At 29.0% G+C, this 24,555-nt stretch overlaps 1 protein-coding gene across 1 annotated transcript; it reads right to left on the reverse strand.

The window, feature by feature from the left end:
* Nucleotides 1–1,561: 1,561 nt before the first annotated feature.
* On the reverse strand, nucleotides 1,562–23,589 carry LOC134837947 (uncharacterized). The gene is made up of 9 exons (XM_063853344.1): nucleotides 23,542–23,589; nucleotides 23,023–23,227; nucleotides 4,453–4,754; nucleotides 4,320–4,393; nucleotides 4,098–4,266; nucleotides 3,809–3,963; nucleotides 3,292–3,537; nucleotides 1,824–3,092; nucleotides 1,562–1,695 (listed from the first exon to the last, which is right to left on the reverse strand). The coding sequence occupies exons 2-9, from the start codon at nucleotides 23,113–23,115 to the stop codon at nucleotides 1,562–1,564; spliced, it is 2,442 nt and encodes an 813-aa protein (XP_063709414.1). The 5' UTR covers nucleotides 23,116–23,227; nucleotides 23,542–23,589.
* Nucleotides 23,590–24,555: the final 966 nt, after the last annotated feature.

Genomic DNA, 24,555 nt, shown 5'->3' on the forward strand with positions numbered 1-24,555 from the left:
TTTGCTTTACAAAAATTTTTGATTTTATGCATTTTTCTTGTAAATTACTTGTTTTTGTGATGTATATCTGTTCATATGGTACACACGAGTGTTTTAATTTGATAAAAAAAAAATATGAATGTTATAACAACTTTTGTTGCCTAAAAGTTAGTTGATTTTGTTCGTACATGGGTACCATAAAAATAAAATATTGATTTCAACTCTGTTCAGACAACTTTGATTTTATTACAACGGATTTGAGTGTTTTATTACGTTACATATAGAACAAAAAAAAAACAAGGAATGTCTATTTATGTCATCAAATTTGCGACTACAACTTTATAATGAAATTATTATTATAATATGTCACGCAAGAGCCTCTTTTGTCATGTCTTTTCGTAGTCGAATAAAAAAAGTTATAATCGATTGAAAATTATTTGTACATGTTTTTTGCATTAAATAACGCTGGTTAAATTGTTTGAGCGAACGAGAAAAAAGGTCAATGATAAATTATACACTCTTCCTATATTTTTAATTTTAGCATTAAATTCATGAGCTATGAGCTCGTGTGAGGTTATAAAACTCATTATTATCAACATTTTTTCGTATCTTGTCGAGTGCAGATAATAAGATTTCTGCTTTTCTTTCTGCTTAAACTCATTTACATATACAACGCACAAACAGTCCTTCTGCAACCATAAAGTGTTTATAGAAAATAATAAAAAGAAACATCATATTATACAAATAATAACGCTTCTGTTACAATCTCGAATATAAAAACAAAATTCAACCCTCTGTCTTGTGTTGTGACAATAGCTTTAATGTTTCCTTACTGAAGATGTTGTATTGTATATACTTATAGATTGCGTGTTTTTATTGTTATTGTTGTCATTTTACACAAACAAGTGCATCCTTTTTTTTTTGCATAGATTTGAATGTGAATCAAGATTTAAATGTGGTTCATCTCACAGCAGGTCGTCAGAACTATTTTCATGGAATAATGATGATGATGGTTCTTTAGGGATACATTGAACTGATTCTTGTCATTTATTTCAATTTGATCAATTTAAACTTTTTTTTCTTTGATACAATTAAAATCGATGTCATACAAACTGACACGAGATTATGAAATTTGTTCTCTCTACTCTACATATTTGAATTTTCATCATCATCCGTTTCTTTTTCTTCTCCGTTTCTTATATGACCTACTTGAACTTTGACACAGAGTCAGATTTTTTTTAATCGATCTCCTTTTCCCTACTAAAAACGAGGTTGTGTTTCGTATTTTGCATTACTGTCACAGTGGGATATTTAAGTGAGGGCGTAACATTTTACATTTTATGAAATTTATGTGACATAAAAGTTATGAGAGAGTAAATTCATTTGCATTTGAATGTATGAAGGGTGTGTGATATACTTGAGACAGCTTTTTGATTATTATTCAAATTTTTTGTCAACAACAAGAAGATGGATAAAAGATTTTCTTTTTTGCTTCATACACCAAAATATTAACTTTTTCTCTTCAATAAAAGTAATTGATAAAAAACGCGAGTATAAATTCTTTGAAGAAATAAAGCAAAAGTTACTTACCAACATCAGGAATAACAGGACATTCGTGTTCATCTGTTCCATCATCACAATCTGAATATCCGTTGCAACGATCTGCCATTGGAATACATCGAGTCAAATCACAGGCAAACTCATCATCATGACATTCTATATGAAAAAATTGATTTTACAATTAGTATTTGAATAAACTCATGGAGAGACAAAAATAAAAATCGATTAAAACTGAATAAAAATTGAAATGAAATAATAAAAAAAAATAAAATAAAAATAAATACCGGGAGTGTGACAATCAAGTTCATCTTCTCCATGGGGACAATCGTAATTTTTGTCGCATTTTGATGTTGCACAGATGTAAATTGAGGAAAATTTACAGAAGAATTTCTTGCCATCAGCACAATTCAAATCCTTTTCTTCGCAGTCTTCGTGAGTTTCGTCTTCACCGTTTGGACAATCGCGTGTTCCATCGCATTTTTGATGATCACAAATGAATTTTGACGTACCGGGACAACGGAAACGATCATCGCCTCGACATTCGGGAGCCGATGTTGAAAATACAAAACCATGAATATCAGGAATTTCAGTAATTGTTTCTTCATTGAAGTCGATTACTTTTTCTTCGTGTTTGTCATGATGATTGGGTCGTACACGAGTATGATGATGTTCTGTACTTTCAGCTTTTTCGTTGTCATTATGGGGTTTTTTCGTTGCTTTATGTGCATGACCCTTGTGTTCTTCTGTTTCGTATTCAACTTCTTCATAACCATGACCATGCTTTCCGCCTTTTTCATCTTCGTCGTAGTCATATTCATGTGTTTCTTCTTCGACGGTTGACCAAGATTTTCCCTTTTGTTTTTTATTTCCATCATGTTCATGCTCAGACTCTTCTTCAGTAACTACTGTGTATCCTTTTTTTCCCTTTCCATTTTGACCATGTTGATGTTCCTCTTCTTCAATTACAGTGTGCGTTGTTTGCCCATTTCTGCCTTTTCCATGAGAGCTTTCCGAATCATTTCCGTCAATAGTCTCTTCTACTGTTGTAACTACAGTTTGTCCTTTTCCTTTTTGTTTACTTCCATGATCGCCTTCATGATGCTCTTCTTCTGTCGTAACTGTTGTGATAGTTTTTTGTCCCGATTTTCCTTTTCCAAGAATGTCTTCCAAATCCCAATCGCCATCAACTTCCTCTTCTTCAACTGTTGTAACTACAGTTTGTCCTTTCTTTCCTTTTTGTTTACTTCCATGATCGCCTTCATGATGCTCTTCTTCTGTAGTAACTGTTGTGATAGTTTTTTGTCCCGATTTTCCTTTTCCAAGAATGTCTCCCAAATCCCAATCGCCATCAACTTCCTCTTCTTCAATAACTGTATGATGAATGACTTTTTTGCCGCCTTTACCGCTTGAAGTTGTTTGTGATGAGATTTCATTCGATATATGATCGCCATCCTCTACTTCTTCTTCTACTACAGTTGTAACTCGTCGACCTCCCGTTTTGTATTTGTCTTCTTTTTTGGCAGGATCTTCGATTGTAGTGTATTCGAAGGAATCTTTGTGAAAATGAAAACGATTAGTTTGAAATTGAAATAAATACGATTTTCACATACAAAATATCAATGTTAGTAAAAAGCCAATTATTATGATGAATAAATGTTAAATATGTCAATTTTTTTGACTTTTTTTTCTCATTCGTATTTCTAAAGAGTTATTAAATGATTATATGTTCAATTATTTCTAATCAAATTTCACCTTCTCTAATTTTAGTACATCCAGCTTCATCACTTTTATCTTTGCATGCATAGTATCCGTCACATCTTTGTGATTCGCGATAACATTGTGTTCCATCGGCACATTGTCGCTCATCATAGTTACACGTTTCAAATATTAAGTCATCGTCATTATCTTCGTTTTCATCGCTATCATCATAGTCAGTTTCGAAAGTGAAATTGCTATTTGTTAGTGCATACTCATGACGACCTATATCCTCTGTTAGTCCTTTATTTGCAAGTGTTTTTATGATCCAAAATATTAAGTCGATTTATGATTGATATTATGTGTGTATACAAAGGCAACGAGTTAAAATGAATATAATAATAATAATGTATTAATAAAAATCAAATGAAACCCAAGATAAAAAGACAAAAACAAGAAAAATTCAATAAAACGTAATAGTTATTGCATCAAAATTAATGTTTAATTAAAAAAGAAATATAGAAAACCCATGTTAAGAACCCAAACTTTCAAATTCAAACAAAAAAAAACTTACCATCTACTGTTTGCAAAGTATAACTTGTTACTGTGTATTCGCCAATATTGCGACTTTCAACACTTGATGCGATAACTCGAGAAACCATTCCTTTTGATAACAGTTCTTTGCTAAACAAGTCGACATCAACATCAATTTTAAAGTTTTCAACTTTTCTGTATTGAAGAAAATAAAAAAAAGAACATTGTAACAAAAGTTTCTTTCTTCTACATGCGTTCAAATCTCCGAAACGTGTTTCAGAAATTTTCATAAAGATGACGTTGTTAACAGTAAAAACGGAAAAACTTACGACATTTTCACCAATTTGGCATTGACGTCATGATAACTATGTCCCTCTCCTTCTTTTACTAAATTTACCAACGCATCAGTAAAAGAATGAGCGAATTCCTTCGATTTGGCTGACGATAAATCTTCATACTCATCATCCCACATTTCATCGAGAGTAAATTTAATACGATCTACAAAAAGAAAAAATTAGCAAAATATAGTATAAGAATAACAAATATCTTACAGTTTGATGCAAGAGTATCGGATTCTTCTCCAGATCCTTCAATAATTCCATCTTCATCATCGATGTGTGTTATGCTTTAAAGATAAAAGAAAATGTGAATTCATTGCTCAAAAAATTCAACTTTTTTTCTTACCTTTCATGTGTGACAACTCGACTCACACTCCTTTTTCTGCCGCTCTTAAAGTGCTTTCTTTTGTTTTTCGAAAGTTTTTTCTCATCGTTTTCATGTTTCCGTTTCGGAATGTGCTTGGAATCTTCGAAACCTAAACTTCTCTTAATTCTATTTACACTGCGAGCAAGCCAATGTTCACTATTTCTATCATCGAGCTTGTCGTCTACAAGAACTTCCAAATTATGACTCGAATCTTGTTCCTCTGCACCTAATAAACTACGATGATGTCTAACATCATTTCCCTGCGTTGGCGTATCGTGCTCCTGTAACGACAAAAAAACCTTAAATTATTGATATGAAATTAAGTGAAAAACGTGTTAACTTTATGTTAACATATATTCATAAAAATGTTGGTTTAGCTTTTTTCGATAATTTTTTTCAAAAAATAAAAATTTAGTAGAGTAACGAAAATGATTGAAATTTTTTGAAATAAGTCAACATTCAAACTGATTTTCGAAAAGTAATGCAATGCCTTAAAATAAAGTAAAGCAACACATTATTATTTCAGAAAGCAAAGCAACGCCTTAAAATAAAGTAAAGCAACACATTGAAATTTTCCGTGATTTTTTTTTTGTTGTTGAAATTTTTCATTCAATATCTTCGACTTTCCTTATGTAAAAGCGAAAAACGAGAAAAAAGAACGAAGAAGAAAATACATCATTAGTCAGTTTAACTGGTCTTAAAAAGTTATTTTTCTTCAATAAGGTTATGACGGCATTAATGATGCTCTTAAATATTTCTCTTGTAGCTCGTAGAGACAACGAAAAGTGTGAAGAAAAATAGAGAAAAATTGGCGTGTAATAGGAGCACGTGTATACCATGTACATTAAAGGGGGTAAAATCACATCATCTTCGTTGTCTTCGTGCCGCTATCATCATCAAGATAAAATTGTAACAAAAAAAAATATGTTATGAATACCAATTTATGACCAAGATGTGCATTGATTGCTTAAATAGTTTTCAAAAATGTCTGTGAAAATTTTTCGGTCTGGCTCGACAGAGAAAATGCAACATTTTTTATGATGTTTTTCCGTATTATATTTTATATGTGTTGTATAATTCCGAATCTTGCATAAATTCGCAAAACGTTTTGTCTATCAGTTTTATTCTTTTGTGTTAAATGTACCATGTACTATTCGTCTTTTATGTCAACAGTCTCCTTACAAGTCTTTTTTTTTTGTTCGTCTCGTATAAATACATAGAGAAAATGATAGATAAGTGCAGACTATTGTGTTTAAAGTTGGGGGTGAATAATATTTTCTCAACCTTGCAAAAGGATTTGTTCAATGAGTAAGGGGATTGTTTGTTTGCAAAATATACGCTTTAATGTTACGATGTTTGAGGTTTTGATCGTTTAAGGAACAAAAAAATGAGAGGGGAGAATTGTTTTACGAGCGATTTGCTGTCAACAAGTACAAAGAGTAATAATGTGGTTAATCGCTACTGATTGTTTCAAATTGCGGGTGTACAAATTTATGAATATTTAAAGTTAAGTCCAAGGTCGTAAGTAATTATCATTTTAATCGTCAAAAAGAAGAACAGTTTCAAAATCCAAATTTCATCATACTTTTTTTTGTAAATAAACAATGAAGTCTTTTAACCCATTAAAGAAAATTCTTTACCTATCCAACAGGCAATTAGTTTTCAAGGGAACCTATAAATGTTTAATGTAATTGTTCTTAAACGCGGCGTTCACAGTTGCATTAATGATGAAATAAAAAAAAATAAAACAGCGGGAGCGTTTTGCTCCGTTTATTACAAAACATAACACACAAGTTTGCACAAGTAAGTGTACAACTAATAAAAAAATACTCATACGCCAGATGTAAAAACAGTGTGAAAACAAATAATAATAAATCTAATGTTTATATAAACAAAGTCATAATACTACTTTTTTAAACACAAGACCGATTTGTAGTATAAATTAAACATTGAACCAAGAAATCGCATGAAAAGTATGTCAAGTTCATAATTTTTTAAAGGAATCCAACACATGTAGGTACTTTTTATCTCTTGTTGTATGTAATATAAGCCATAATCTATAATCAAATTATCTTCCTTTTCAGCATCATCTCTTTCATTCGGGAAAACATCACAGAGGTAAACAAAGACTTCTTAATTGAATCAATTACGATGTGCACTTTTCCGTTACAGGAAACTTTCGCAAAATCAAAAGAGTGTTTGAGTAAATAATAGTAATGCAAACAAATGGGAGGATGAACCGCCACACGTAATATGCAATAACAATATTATAGTAAAACAAAGTTATTATACATATTTTACGGTTTATCGATGATGATGATATGATCTGTGGTCGACGAAAGAAAAAGAGAAAATTTGCAACTATGTAATAAACTCACTTTGTAAGCTTCAATTCTGTCGAAATTGAGAATATATTTGTCTGATTATCGCGATGCGAATATAATTCACTTTGTAAAATTCCGACAGAATCTCTGTGTATGAACCACATAATTAAACGTTCTGCTCTATTCAAGTGCAAGAATAATGTTACCTGATATTTTATGAATTTGTATAGATGCACAAAGGGTAAACAGACGATAGATAGACTGTGTAGACAAAGACTTATTATTATTTGTCCTAATTGGAGGTGAACATGATAGGTCTCAGTGGGTTGAATTTTAATTGTAATATTTTTGTACTTTTCTCAGACTGTGTTTGGTTTCACTTTAAATTTTAGAGCAAAAACAAAACGTTGTTACTCAATATTTATATTTTGATTCAAGAAAGTCGTTTCAGTAATAACAATTTTCATTAAAGAGAAATTGTTCTAAATTTGTATTCGAATCTTTATTACTTTTTCGATCGTTGAATATTATTACTCTATCTTTAGAATAATTTATCCAATTTTTTTTCAAAATATTTATATGAAAAAACAACATATAAAAGATTTTTAGACATGAGAATGTTGTCTGCAATAAAGAATTCAAAGCACGCGACAACGATTTTGACACGATGCGACTTTTATGTATGGTATCTTAAAGTTTTGTGGAAAAATCATAAAAAATGAAATTTGAAGAGATTCTGGAAAAAAATTTCAGTCGACAAAAATTTTCAACTTTAAAAAGCATGTAATATGAAAAAAACGACTCAACTGAAAAATAATTAATTCTCGTCACAAGAATCTAAAATTAAGTATGCAGTGACAGAATTTTTCAATTGCACAAACAAAACCCAGATAATTAAGTTAAAGTACAGTTTAAATAACAATGACAACAAAATCAATCAAAAAATTGCGTGACAAATCGATTGTTGTAGTCAGCAAGTAGCAATGAAGTCATTTACTTAATACGAGTGACACAAAATAATTTCTTTATTTGTTTTTATCTGTACACTTCAACACAGTATATTTATGACACATAGCCATTAATAATAATTCCTGTAACACGATTTAAACATCGGATGACATCACTTTTTTATGTTATTTTTTAATGTTTTTTAAATGCTCGCAATTTTCGAAATATTTACGTGATGTTAGCAATCAACAAAAAGAATGGCGGAAACTGGCACCGAATTATGTTTAATGTTTTGTAAGAATATCGCGCGGCAATTTGAATCATCTAAACGCAAGTCAAACTTTTAATTGGTATTGATTCGCTAATACTCAACAAAAATCATTAGATAAACAACGAAAATATGTGTGCATCGAAGTTTACCAATTTATGAATAATAATAATAATAACACCGCGTGCAATGAATAATTGGATCAACAAACTCTCGCGCTTTTTGTTTCCATATGTTGTTCTGTAGCATCATCAGACAAAAAGTGTATGTGTATGAAAAACTAGACAAGAATTTGCGCCAGTTGTCTGTAAAAAATTTTTCCCCCAAATGAAAATGTTAAAAGTGAATTTAAGTCAAGTCAATTAAATTTTATTGTTATGCGTCTATATGGGTCTTTCACAGAGCACATACGATGGTCAATTATATTAGATAACCTCTAAATGTTTATCGAATGTGCCAAAAACACGTGAAATTGAATGAAATTCTGTCAATGAGGTGCGAAATGCTATGGAAAAAAATGTTTAGCCCGTTAAAAGTAATTTAAATTTATATCCTCATTTCACAGAAAAAGAATACATGTCGGCTTGTTGAGACATATTATTATAAAATACGTCTTCATTTACCGAAAAATTCACGTGCTCAGCACTTTTTTTTGTAAATTGGCATCGAGTCAAATTCGAACAGTAGAAATAACACTCTCTCACATGAATGAATAAATACTGTAAATGCAAATATTTTGAGTGTAAATTTCGTTGTCACTTCCAAGTCATTTCTTTACTAATATCGTTCAATATTCTCGCGTACATTCACCCATTCGTTGTATTAAATAATATTAATATGTTTATTTGTGCTTGTATTGATTGTAAATAAATTGTGAGTGTATGCAACTCTTGAAAACTTGACTCAGAATTTTACATTCATTTCATTTCCTTTAAAACTTGCAAATACGTTGATATATTATACTAATTGAATTTACTTGTGAGACAGATTTTTTTCGGTTACATTAGCAAATTTTATTTAATTTTTTAACAGAGAGAAAGACGTCTCCATTACTTTTTGTAAAAACGATGACTATGTATTTTTATTCATTTTGCATAAACAGAACTCATAATAATGCACTTATACTCGACAACAAAGGCTAAAAACATTTCTTTTGTATCTTTTGCTTTTATCAGAAAATAAACATACGATTATGATAAGCTGATCTTATTTAGATTTAAAATTTACACATCATTCATGATATCTTGTTCCGTTGGGAAGTGCAAAGATTCTTATTGAAAACTTCCTCTTAAAATATATTATTTACATAAATTTTAAAATGCATCAAAAAAACCTAATATTCTTTCATAAGGGATACAAGAATCATTTTTGAGTAATAGATGTTGTGAATTTCATTTTTTTAACAAATAAAACATCTAAAATAGTTCCTTTAAATAACAAGTAAATTCTAATTGTTTGTATTTTCATTTCAGATACCAAAATTTAGCTCTCTGAATTTGGATTCTGAACTGATAAATCACAAAATGCCCCTTTTTCATTCATCAAAAACAAAGTAGTATATGTATATATTTAAGAAGAGCCAACCTCATGTAAGTAATATTAAAATAAACAAACACACATCAGTTTGTTTTATATTAACAAATATGTAAATAAATAAATCGGCATGTGTGTAATCTTGACGTAATCTGTTTGCACGCGACAATTTTATTATTTGATACAATCTAGGTGTGCATTTTGAAGCTTCAGAGAGTGTATGAACTGAAAGAGTAGGCAATGTTTGTAATGTGACAAACAGCATACGTATCAGCTGTGGTTTGTGCCATTTCATTAATATACTATTTATTTATTTTATGTGTAGGATTCTGTTTTTATTTGAAAATTTATCGCTTGAAGTGCGATGCTGTACAGGTTTTTGTATGTAGATGAAGGTCAAGTTAAAGTTTTCTCTTATTTGCGTAAATAATATGCACTATAGTATGCAATATATGGTAATCAAATTAATATGTTTGTACGATGATATACTATTTCCGTTCAATTGTTTTTATAATCAGCGAAAGATGCTCTAAAATGATTTGTAAGTTCTTATGATACTCGAAAATAGACATCTGTCTAACAATTGTCGTACATATTGTCATACAAAAATTTCAATATGTAATAAAAATTGTAAATTTTAAATAATTTATGATGTTTCTCGCGAAATTGTGTTCATTCGGTTTAACGACATTATTAATTTAACAGCCCATAATTCAAATTTTTGTTGAGAATAAAATATTTTATGTAATTAGCGGTTCAGTCATAAAATTTTAATTAATTATCATACTAAATAACATTTTCTTGATATGTCTCCCAAAAGTTTTTCTGCTTATATTTAATCTTGAATCGGTATGAGCGAACCGCCATAAATTTCTTTCGTCACGAACAACGGTGCAAATTGCATTTAATCCATCAAATTATGGCATATTATCATTAGCGCATTATACGAGCCAAACGCCTTGCTGATACAAAGCACAATAAATAAAGCAAGATCACGATCAGCGATAAATTATTACACAACAATTCTAATAGAAAAATGCTTGATTATAGATTTATTCGCGTGGTATGGAAACTGACATGTAAGTTTTTTTATAAATAATTTTTAAATTTACTTTTCTTCCCTTCCAGAAATGAACTTTACTCTAAAATACGAGGAAAATGTAATAAATTTAGGTTAAATTCTCGGTCAATAGTGTCGATGAGAAGATAGAATATTGCAATGTCATACAATTTATGTGTCGTAAAAGAAAAAGAGACTACATATTTCACTTTAGATGTCATAATAAAAATCTTATTTAATACATCCCTTAAATGATATTTATAGTGTGTTTGTCGCTATGTGTTCCGTATAACCGCTCACATCATTTATCAAAAAAAAAAACACAAAAAAAGAGTCGGGGTGTTGTACAAACAAATCTTTCCCGTGATGTTTATCTTGGCTGCATTCAATAGCTGTCAAGGCAAGCACGAGGAAAAAACAACTAAAGTTCATGCACGCACAACGGATTAAAGATTATGAGACGACTTAGCTTAAAGTTAGACAAACAAAAATTCTATCGATTTTCTCTTTGAGACGACTTTAAAAGTTTGAGATGTTTTTTTTTTTGCTAAATCTATTTTAAAGGGACTGCTACATGGAAGAACAAAAAAAGTCAATTAATATGATGGATGGGTCTGAACTTTATTCGTCTCCTCATCATTTCTAAATTTATTCGGTAAATATTTGTGTCAACAAAAAGCAATGTATCAGACATCGAATATGTATGTTAGCAATAAAATGCAATATCTTTATAATTTCTTTGAGCGAAATAAGATCATTTTAGTGAAGAGTGTTTACATAAAAATCTTTTTTTTACGATGGCTTTGCAATAATGTCTACATTGACAACAACTTAAAAAAAATCTTCGTAAGTGAGCTACTTCCGTAAGTGAAACACGCAAATTTGTTCATAAAGAACATGTGCAGATGATAATAAAGTTTTCTAATGTTTGTCTATTTATTCGTGTCAGCGTTTTTCGGTGTCGTAAAAATCATCATATTGGCTGGAGACGTGTCTGTATGATCTCATCTCTTTGGTCATTAAGAGTTAAAAATTACGAGTTAATTGATGACTGAACTAAAAAAAGAATTTATTTTGCAATAGTTTGTTCACAGAATAATTGTCAGGTGTCGAAAGACAAGGAAAAACATCAAACGAAAAGTTTTAAACTATAGAAAATAAAAACTTATTATAAACTTTGGATCGTCTTTAGAGCTTTGCTCTGTATTTTATCACATTATTATGAGCACAAGAAAAAAACTAAAAGAGGTCATTGCACCAATTTCGACTGTATTTTTCTCTTTCCTGTTATCTATCCATCATATATCACGTAACTCATTCGTACTGAATAAAGAAAGAATAAGAACAAAAGACTTAAGCACAACATCAAATGGTACAAAGTCACTTGTTCACACAACAAACATAGAAAATATAAAATGAAATGAGAGAAGCGTGGCGACACAGGATTTAAATTTTTATTTTATACACGGAATTTGTTGACTCTTGTTGATGTCGTGTAAATTGTGAAGGGATTTATCTCAAGTACATGACTCTTTACGACATGGAAGAAGTGGATTTTTTTTCGATTGTTTGTCGGATACGACGAATAGTTTGAAGAAAAGCGAAAACAAAACAGTTTAAAATTATTTGAAAATCCATTTCCAGCGAACCGTGACCAATTTTCGCTCCTTTGAATAATAGCGGGATTTGTTGAAACAAGAGAGGTTGAATTAGTGCAATGCCGATTATTTTCTGTTTTTTCTTCATCATCGTGTTTGATAATTATTTCGAATGACACACATTGCAAGTGTCCTTCACTCACACAGTATAATTATAAGAGAAAAAAAAATCAATATTTCAAAAATTGCAAGTTTCCTGTCGTAAAACATGAAATAGATATTTTACTTTGTAACAATTTCTTGTTAACAACTCGTAAATTATAATTAAATAGTAGCTTAAGGCGCCTGCTTGCACTCGTTAAACAATGCAAATCTAAGTTTGAATAGTTTGTTTAGTTCATAATTTTCATCCTAACATTTTGTTTAAACTTCATGACTAATCGATGCAAAATGCGAGCAAAACGCTAACACATGGTCTCGCGATTTTTATGACTTTTTAATGTTCCTATCTGTACAATAAAAGTCATAAATAAAGTCAATGACCCATTTTGAAAGAAAAATTCGTATAAAGCTATAAAAAAATGTGTAAGACATTTATCGATGATTTTGAGACGAACATACAAAAGATACATAAAAATTATGAGAATTAATAAATTTATGTCTTTTTGAATATGTATGAATTGTATTTAAATCCGTCGTAAAAAAATGTGTTTATTCGATTTCGTAATCATTTTAATAACTCTCAATTAGAGATAATCAATTTTAATTACCGATAGGCATACGCGAGAAAGCGCTTTGATAAAAAAATAACCAAAATGTTTGTTAAAAACTTCATCATGAGATAACTTATGGCCTTAACCTGCACTTTCAATTGACTTTACAGTTTATAAAGTGTACAACAAGTGTTACATATTTGGTATTTATTGCCCAGACTGTCCATATTTAGCATAAAAGTTCACCGTGATATTTATTTGCATTCAAAAATAAACTTATTTTTCGTGCATTGTACCGGCTTAATATCAAAAGAGAGTCGAAATTGTGTCATATAATTTATTGCTTTTCTGCATTATTTTACATGTATGTTTATATTTTTATTATTATCTAATGAAAAATTACTTTTTTAATGTTAACTGTTACATATAGAACTATCATCGGGTCGAGCATCTTCTTTCTTCTCTATTAGTATGGCACGAGATCATTTTACACACATTTACAAATGTAAACACAGCTAATTTATTTAGAACATTTCATAAATAAAACGTGTATGTATATCAATAACGAGACGTTTATAAATATGTTCAAGTCAACACCAATATGCATTGACATTAAATCTCTCTGAAAACATCTCGTGTGTGGATGAAATTTGTGGAAACATTTATTATTATTTGTCTACCGTTTCTTTTATAACATCATCGCTTCTTTTTTTTATTAGAATAGAAATCATAGAATGACAGATTTGTTATCGCAGGTTGGCTTAGTTAATTTTTTTATTAACAATTTAATGTATACACGTAGGAAAACCTTAATGCGACAATATTATTTGAGGAATAAACCTCTAATTTTATAATATTCTGAAATTTTGTGTTTTTCCATAAAAGTTGATTTTAAGCGAAAACATGTGTTACTCTTTCATAATTAATGAGAAATAAAACAAAATTTTAATGGAGGTGTTTATGAAAGACATCAAAAAAAAAGTTTAAAAAGCCAAAAATAACATTAATTAAAATCCGATTTGGAGTTGATTTGACATGAACTTGCGTGTAATTTTCACACATTATAGCAGGTGACAACTTTACGAGTACTCACAGTGATGACGAGACGAATGTTAATTAAACACGGCGTGAAAAATAAATATTGATTCGTTTTATTTTTTTATCTTTTTGCCTTACACACACGATTTGCGCTGTATTTGTATCGATTATATGTGCAAATAACAGACATTTAAAATATCATTAAATGGTAATGGATTGAAAAACACAATTACACACTTTGCTTGTTCTTGTTCTCTTCATGTTACTTTCCCGTTTTGTGTTCCGGCAAATTTGAACTTTGTTTTTTTTTTTATTTCAAACAGAATTTTTTATCATCCAATATCCAAGGAGATATATTTTTGGGCAATTATTATTAACAAAAAGGCAAAAGACGTCATTAAGCTTCTTTTTAATCTTCTTACATAATCATCACGATTGCTATTTATAGTCTTGTTCTTTTGTCGAACAAAAAAAAAATGTGTTTCATTATCGCTTTAAATTTGTTGGTTAGTGTTAAAAACTTAAACAAGTAAAGACTCTTGCCAAAAAAAAAAAGAGTAATAATTGAATAAGTAATTTAAAATTATGTTATTTGAGCTCATAAAAAGCTTTTTCGCGTAATAATCACATTTAAATTCTTTAAATTGTTCTTTTTCTCAAATTTCATATTTTTTTATTCAACAGTTAATGCAGAAAATTTGTTACTTGTTGTTTCATTCGCGAAACATGTGTAAAAAATAAAGTTGGTTAATATGTGCACGCATCATGTTTATTAGCGCGAACGCCGAAATATTTTTTATGTGTCTGAAATATAAACATATACGAAAATTGAATATTACATCATCATGAAGAGCAAGCGTTAAATTAAAATTATTGGTTTTGTGCATGAAACAATCTCTTAAAAGTAACAATTAATTTGCTTTGGTAAGTTTTGCGCACTCACAACATGTGTCTTATTTCGTCTCGACGGTTTTTAGGCAGTTCGTGCGTTTTTTTTAAATTTATCTTGTAAACAATTGAGATTATTTTAATTGAAATGACTTCTACAGAAGGCAAAGAATTAATATTTTTGTATAACATATCATGCCTAAAATGTTCAAAATTTGCTAAACATACAAAAAGTTTTATGGGCGTCTCAAGTCTTTCGATGTTATTATTCGCGTATGACATACAAATATGCTCCGACAAATGCAAAAGGCGTTTCAAAGAGCTAATTAAAATTCTGCCTTTGCAATGTTGTGTTTATTAGCATAAAAGTGTTCGAAATCATTGATACAAGCGTCAAATCTTGATGAAACATGTCACCGTTATACTCAGATTTTTTATGCTTCGTCTCCAATTTCCCGCAACAAAAAAAATGAGACGCACATATATTTGACAAACACTTCAGGCCGATTTGTTTACGTCTCATTTGACACATTTGCACTGCTTGACTCACATTTATAAGGGATTGCATTGAAATATGAATACTTTTGTGTATGAAAAGGATTTGCAAAAAGAGTGAAAAAGAATGACTTAACATAATAACCACTTTTCAAGTCATCACTGCTAACAATTGAGATTTCATGAGAAAGAAATAGACAATGAAGTAACTAACTACACAAAATTGAAAGAGACATCGTTGCATCTTTCAAGAAAGGTTATATTTATACTGCAGATTAGCAATGCTTTACCACGTTTTTCTCATCATCGCAACACAAACATATTCTTTATCTCTTGCACATGATATTTAAAACAATAAGATCATTCACCGGCAATGTGACATGATTAATCATTTGTAAGCGATACGATTGAACAATGTAAGAAGAGTAAAAGAATAAATATGTTCTTCAAGCCTCCCACATTGAAATTTATTACACTCCAATGAAATTACACTTATAAAGGATGGTCAGTAATAGTAATAATAACAATCATGTTAATGCTCTTTTTAAATTTGTAACATAATATAAACGTTATTTACGACCCAATAAAGCCCTTAAAAGATTTAAATCTGATCAGGTTTTTAGTCCAAAATCGCGGCATTTTCGTTTTTAAGTGATTTCGTTTGTTTTTTTAATAAAAATTATATTAATATTGACTAACACCTTTTTAAATTAGTTTCACGACTTAAAACATATTCTGTTTTTATTCGAAATAAATTATATCAATAAACATGAGCAGAGTTGCTAATTTATTCTCTTTCTCTATGAAACGCAGACACAACAGCGAAACCTGATCAATACTTGTCTACCGATTTTTATTTAAATTTAATCGTGTCTGAATTTATGAACGGATGCTGTGAACCAAAAAATCACAGAAAATAAAATTTTCTATTAAAAAACAATAATTTACATCGAATATACATAAAATGTAGTTGATACTTATTGGTTAGGGCAGGTCTATATGTGATTTTTAACCCTGACAAAGTCATTTGTTTATGCATCTTCTTAATTAAATAAAAAGAGCACAATCCGCATCCTCAGGCATTTTTTGTAATTTAATCAAAATAATTTATCTTCAGTCATTTATAAGTTCGTCCATATGCCTTTTTCGTCTTTCAAATCATCTTTTAAATTGATATCGTATATTTCGCTTTGCTAATGATGATGATGGAAGGAGATACATAAAAGAAGGAGTATTTTTTTGACATTACAGTTATTAAAATATCAAAAAATGAAACAGTAGCCACAATTTGATCGGATTAAGTTTGTCTTATTCAATTTATCTTTGCACCACGTTCTTATACAAAAGGTAGAGAAAATATGAACTGATACATTCTCAGTACGAGTATTAAAATCCGGATATTATCTGAAAAATAATAATGATTGTAACACATGTTTGCGTTAGAGAGGTGACTTTCTACCACAGCACAGAGACGTGTTTTATGATGAATATCTAAAATATGCAAAAAAAAATGTGTTACTTATTACAAAAATAGTATACCAAGTGCGTCTTTGTATCTTATTTAAGTTAATGCATATCTTAACTTTACTTTAGGTATGTATGAGAGGAATAAAATATTCAAGACATCGCAGTTGATGTAATTTATATAAATATCTTTTAAATCTTGATGAATGTCTCTAACAAATCCCAATAAATTTTATGGTTATTTACTTTAATTAGCGTGTATTACAATTTTTTCTCTTTTATATTCGCATTTTGTTATGAAGGTTGTAGATACATTAAAAAATGAATCATCTCTATGCATTGGTGTTGTCTGAGATTAGTTTCAAATGACAAACGTGTTGTTTATTGCATTGTTACACAAAATTCATTTAATTTTTGCATGCCTACGTATTAATACTCCCGACAACTTACTGCTAATAAATTTATGACATGTTGTATTTTTTGTCGAAAACATATCTCGTGTGTCTTTAGATTTTATACTCAAGAGTGAAGACACGTGCTAACAATTTTTGTGTATATCTGTTCTAATAATAGAACTCACAAGGAATTTATAATTGTCGTACACTCATTTTTGACACGAAAATTTTTTATAGTATTTTTCATGCCCTTTTAATTGGAATGAGATTTTTTCATCTTTATATTTATAAATGTTCAAGCTCGTCTATTACCGAGAAAAAACAAACAACTGGTTAAGTTCAGTCATGTTAATTGGGTTATATATTGTACATATAAACAAGTACATGTCTCTAAAAGTTGTAATATATAAGAAAATAAAAGAGAAAAAAAAAGTTTGTGTGACACCTTGTCAACTTCAGATTACCTACTCAAGATCATAAGGGCTGTACTGAATCTACAAAGCAAAGTTAACAAAGTTACCGAATGATTTTTCATACAAACATCTCTATTCCGGTATTGAATATTATTTTATGCTAATAAAAACCACAATCAACCTACTTTATTTACGATTATTTCTTTACTGATGCCATAAAATGTCAAAATTGACAATTATTATTTGCTGCTATATTGTTGTTAATAAGAATTAATAAAGTTGAATTAAATATTCATTTCGATTTGCATTCGATCTCTATGAAGAGAACTTAAAGAATGCCTCTGATAAATCAAGTCACAACTTACTGTCAAATTGATAAGGATTATTTTTATAATTATTTAACATATATATGAATGATATATATGAAAAAATACTCAACAAATGATCGCGCGTTGTGTGTGGCTGAAACATGACAAACAATATATAAATAGATAAATGAATGATTAATTGCTTTGCATGTCTCGTATGTAACCTTACCGGCTTTTCTGTATCATACAATAATTGTGTATAATGAAGGTGTGCAAACATCGACCGGCTTTTGAAAAAACATTCACGAAGAGTGACAGTTTCGTATCTACTTGTGCGTTTATAAATGAATGTCGCAAATCGTCAATAAACTTTAACAGCTCCATAAAGAGTTTTAAGTGTTTTTCAGCAGGAATTCATAGCAACAGCATTACTCATGCGATTAAATGACGCTCTTTTGGATTAAGACAACTTGTCAGTCAACGAAAAAAAGTACAATAACAATTGTTTATGTTTACTTTTATGTCTCAAAATAATTCAGTTTAAACAAGATTAAAAAGGCCTCACAGAAGTTAAACCGCATATTATAAAAAGAAATAATTTGATTTAATTAAGCAGTCGGTGTTTTAAATAATTGTGTTTACGTTTACTTTATAAAAAACACATTATCTTGATGACGGTGATTAAAAAGAATCTTTTAGCTACTGTGAATGATGATAACAATAATTACTTTATTAACGCTTTTTTTTATTATTATTTTCATTGTAGGGAAAACTTATAGCGAATTTGCAACACAATATAACTTTATGTTTTTTTTTTCAGCATATGGAAACGCACAAACCAGACACATAAGAATTTGATAATCATGTTAGCTTAAAAATAAAAGATGAAACCGGTTTTTTGATATATACAGTCTACAATATGACTTATATCTTACGGGAACAAATATTAGCGGGAGACTTTGTTGCAAAAATATGTCGTATAATTCAATTATAATGTTTTTCAAAAGAAAACTTTAAATGATTTTTATTTGGCAACATCAATTGAATACTGATTTTAACTTTGATTAGCGTTCTAAGAAATGTTGTATGATTCTCGTTACTCTACAATTTGAATATCTCAAGGATAAAGAGATAATTCTTCATTGTCTCATGACATAATGCCAGCAAAAAGAAACAAGATTTCTTTATTGATAGTGTATTCTTTCTCCCACGCATTGCCTTAACATTATTTTTATTATTAAGTGTACGAATAACTTGATCTTAATAAAAAGGAAACTGATAATATTTAGTTGCGTGTGTGGTTTTTTTTCGATCTCGATGTTCATTCCAAAAGCCTCATTAAAATTCTTACGAGATAAATTTTGTTTCTAAATCCTGATTTACGCAAAAAGTGATAATCACAATCGTCACGGTCTTTTAATTCTCTTTTAAATGACCTACTTTGAATAATATCATAATTTTCGCAAAAGATACAAAATCCAACATCGATTTAAAAGAAAAAAAACTCGACGTGATATTGGCGACACATATTAAACATAGTTCTAAATCTAATTTACACATGAAAGAAACACAACAGCATCCTGTTACGTCAGTCTGTCGATAACGTTTAAATTACCATTTTGTTAGAAACAAGTTTAACAAATTAATTTTGTCAATATTCAAAAAAAAAATCTTGTTATTTTAAAATTTACTTTGTCACTTTTTAATTGGAACACACGAATCAATCTTTCGAATTTGCATTGAGACAAAAAGGTCAAAAAATAAAACCAAACAATCATTCTCAATTAGTTGGAGTAGAAATTTTGTTCATTTTTTATTATTATATAACTGACGGAGGAAAGTAGAAGCCACGACGACGTGATAATATCACAATTTCAACATTTTTTGTGAACGGTATAAGGGCGAGATGGAAAAGCAAAGCAAATTAAACATCATCATTATTTGATGATGATTTTCATGAAAGTATATGGTGAGAAATTACATTAAAAATGTATCATAATTTTATTTCTTTGCCCTTTTCAACGGTTTGCTTTCGTCGGGAGCCAATGAATGAAAGACTCGAGGAACAAAAGAAAATTGGCATGCTTATCACGTTTTTCCAATGTACTTACATATTGTCGTCATCGCTATAAGAAAAACCGATGGTAATAATGTAACACTTTTTCTACGATAAGGAAAGAGATGTCTGGAAGTCATAATGCACAACTTTTAATGTCCTCATAGCGAAGACAGTTTTCTTACAAGTGAGATTTTTTTTTATATAACTTCAATAATAAATATAGTCGAACATAACAATGAATGTTTGCAGATTTTATGCATGAGACGTTTTACAGCTTTAAAATGTTTTATTTTTCAGTATTGTCTTTTTTTATGCGGCACGCGATGAAACTCAACAAAATATGAAACCGATGAAGTTCATCTTAAATATAGATATTTCACCTTAGCGCACGAACAAATATGACTCACACAAGTTCACAACCAAATAAATTCTAATATTCATGATGAAATATGAAGTAATAATCCTCTCAGTAATCATTTTTATCACAAACGCGAGTTGTTTTTCTTCACACACACAGTTTTTGTTCTGCGAATAATGGAATAAAAAAGACATGTCTAACATCCATATATCAAGCAGACAAAGTTAAGTTATATAATTATTAGTATTATGATAAAAATAAATGGTCATCTCGCTAAATAAAATGATTAAATGCGCATTTTTGTCGTCATCCTCAAGTTATTTTGACAAATGGTTTTTAAATTTTATTCTTTTGATTTATTTAGAGATTTTTATATAAACATTTTATTTGCAAAGTGTGCATAGTTTTTTTAGAGTTCCGAGAACGACATACATCAGACAAAATTTATTAATGCTTTAAAGATGTTGCTTTAATTATCTTGTAAATCTTGCCACGCATTAAAGTGACCTATTCATCATCGAATTTGTTTTCCCTCAATTTTATGACTTTCTTTTCTTTGTAACCGCGATGCGTATTTTTGTGTGTAGCGTTGGAGGAAGTGCCATTATATTATTGTTATATCAAGACACACAAAAAGATAAATAAACAATAAAGATATTATGCTAATGTATCATTGATAATAATAAAAAAATCTTTTAAGACGCCGTATCATAAAAGTAGAAATTTTTTGTGGATTTTCAGATTTTCTAAAAAAAAAAACAAGAATATCGTGCGATCTGGTACCGTTTTAAAATGTATATTAATAATAATGGCTCGATGATGATGATAATAATAATGATGAAGACGACGACATACGTTGCCGACTTAGAGTGTTCTAAATTATGTCATCGCATCAACAACTTGATAATCATAAACATTAAACTAATCGTAGACATGGCTTTTTGTGTTAGTTATGTTTATCTCTCGTTCTCGCCGTGTGTAGGCTTTTAATGTAAAACTACTCTTAAATAATATAATTATATAGAATTTTAAACAGGCATACAGCAAACGTATAATTTGTTAAACTTGATTTAATTTTTGCGCGAGCTACTTTACCATGAGTGCAATATGATAAAATTGTTTCATTGTTGTTCACTTATTTGTCTAATAAATAAATAGAAATGCAGAAAACTCAATTTACGTATGACATTCTTATCATACCTCACGAACACACCTTATCAAAATACACTTGACTATCAGATAACTCTTGTAGTAATTTTTTCATGTTTAACTTTATCTTCTGTTTTATTAATAGTTTTTTATCTCTCAAGCAAAGTAAATAATTGCTGACATAATTTTTTCCTATAACAATGAAAGTTTTTATATTCGAGCTTATTATTTATGTTCATACACGAAAAATCATATAGACAAAAAGAAGTGTGTTGATAAGTGCAATGCACTTCAGAGAATTCTACTATTTATTTAAGTCATCTAATGTTTTCATAATATACATTTTAGAGATTCAAAAGTAGTTTGATACACTTTTCTATTCACATGGAAAATATTCGAATACTATCGATTTTTTAAAAAACCTTCTGAGAAATGAAAAAGATAAAAAAAAATTAGGCTATATTTACCAAACTTTCGATTAGAAATTGATAACACACAATGAACAGGAAATGCAGAAAATAATGGTATTTGTATTTGAAATAAAACTATAACTATTTTCGCAAAATCATCAAATTAATGAAATAAACACAGACACTCAAAAGTTGATTATTTTTGTCTGAGATTGAAATAAGACACACTTATGTGAACTCTATTTTCCAATTTGATTCAATTTGCCAACGCAAAATCATAAATGCAACGATCGTCTGATGATCGAATGTAAGCAACTCGAGTTACTTGAGTTTGTAAAATTACCAATCGCTGCATTATATACTTCGAAATTTAAATTATAAATTTTGTGTTTAACATGTGTTTATAATTTAAAACAACGAGTATGCAAAAAATGTACAAATATAATGCCATCTAACTCAAATCTAAATGCATATATACATCAACTGTGTGGAAAGGTAAATCAAATTCAATTTAGTTTAATAATGTTAATGTCAAACACAGAAACTTGACAAATTCGCAAAAATACTGATATTGTGTAAGTTCATTACCAAGTATCAGAAACAACAAAAAATTATTTTAAACGATTCACTTTATTATTCAAATCTTGGCATAATTCTAAATCAAGTTTCAGTTTGCAGTTTTTTAAGTTTTTTTTTCAATGAAGACAAAAGTAATTTAATTAAAATAACAATAACGAGAAAAAAGGGGACATTCTTCCGAGTGTGTCATGTTTCTAAAAATATTTTTTTGTAATTTTTATCACTGCTTTTTTTTTATTCTAAACATTTTTTTTTTTTTTCATAAAAACTTTAATGCATGAAATTCAGATATTTTTCGGAAGACTTCTAAAAATTTTACACAGATTCAAGTAAACGTGAAAAAAATACGACAGGAAGATTTAAAATTAGAGACAATAAATTTATAACATTATCAATGTCACTTATGGGGACCCAGAAATTCTTTGCTATCTTTAAATTTGGATTTTTTCTCTATTTTTTTCTGTCAGTTTTCAACTCACACATTTTGTTTATTTTTTCATCTGTAATGTCACTTTAATATAATATAATAAAAACATAAGTGTCACTCACCTTAGAATATGTTGTTTGTATTCCAATGAAAAATATAACCAAAAATATGGCAGTAAGAAAACTGCATTGATATTTTTGGGGTCTTAACCCCATTTTATTTTACTTTCTAAAATGCACTTTTTTGATTGAACTTTTTTAATAATTTTTTTCTTAATTTTTCTTTTTCAATTTTTAAATTATCTTTCTAAATTTTTTGAATTAGAACCTAAAAAAAATATTTAATTATTTATTTCACTTCCAATATTCTCAATTTTATATTTCTTTTATAATATTTTACTTTAATTTTTTATTTATCATATTTTTTTTCTAAAATATTTTTTTAAAACAAATTTAACTTTATTGCACATAAATTGAAAAAAAAACTCAAAGTCAAATTAAAAGAATATAAATTTTGAGCATGTATATTTTTTTGAAGCTCAATTTTCTACTTTATTTATTTTTCTTTTAATTCACCTCACTGAACAAAAATGAAATATTAATATTTGCTGATTTTGATTAAAAATATAATTTTAACCGTACCGATTAATATTTTTTCACCGAAAAAACTTTGCGTCCGCACAAGTTGACGACGCATCACAAAATGAATCAGACAAGTAATAGAGAGAACAGTTGATGGTTTTTTCGTCGTTGTTGTTAGTATCCGTCTACTACAATATCGCGACGCGTACAATATACGGAAAGATGAACATATTATACATAAAGGTTTGTACAAGTTTTCTGGCTATTATTAAACATAATATACATACATGCTGGTTTGTCTGGCACAGTTTATCACACAGTATTGTATAATATGAAATGTGTACATATCCGTTTAGGCGCAGGCTGTAAGGCTTGTTGTGAAGTCGGTAAATTTTTGTGTATAACAGTTGCTGATAATACTATAGTTTTTGGTTTTGAATGTGTTTTGTTCAAGAACATGCGGAACTTCAGAAAAGGTAAAATAAAAAAAGAAATTTAGTGTAGGAGTATGATTGATAAAAATAATTGTTTCAAATTATTATCTTACTTTGTCTTTCTCATACTTTGGCTTGTCAACAACCTCTTGTGAAAACGTTATATTCCCAAATATGGTACAAATTTTTAAAATATGCTAATTATTAAAGTTTACTTTCTTTAAAAAAATTCTCCAAGATTGCATAAGATATTATAAAAAATGCGCAAATATACCTCAAAATAAAGAACTTTGTCAAACAAAGCCTTCATTGACAAAATAAATCTACATAAAGCACTTCATTGTAATAAAAAAAAATCTGCAATAAGATTTTGTAAATATAGAACAAAACATTTAGATATTTCTATTGAAAAACGTCTAATGCGAAATGTAAATAAAAATAAAGAAAGGTTTCTTACTTACACAACGTAAAATCTTCGATAACTGTTATACAAGGATTTCTAACTCTCTATTTCTTTAACAAATTATATATGTGTACAACTTACACCCACATAATAGTCATTCATAAAATATTCAAATTAGAATTACGATTCTGACACGTTGGTTGGTGATATGGTTTATTTATTTAACAAAAGTGTTTC

This window comes from Culicoides brevitarsis, chromosome 1, assembly GCF_036172545.1.
Source record: "Culicoides brevitarsis isolate CSIRO-B50_1 chromosome 1, AGI_CSIRO_Cbre_v1, whole genome shotgun sequence".
In the NCBI taxonomy this organism is placed as follows: domain Eukaryota; kingdom Metazoa; phylum Arthropoda; class Insecta; order Diptera; family Ceratopogonidae; genus Culicoides; species Culicoides brevitarsis.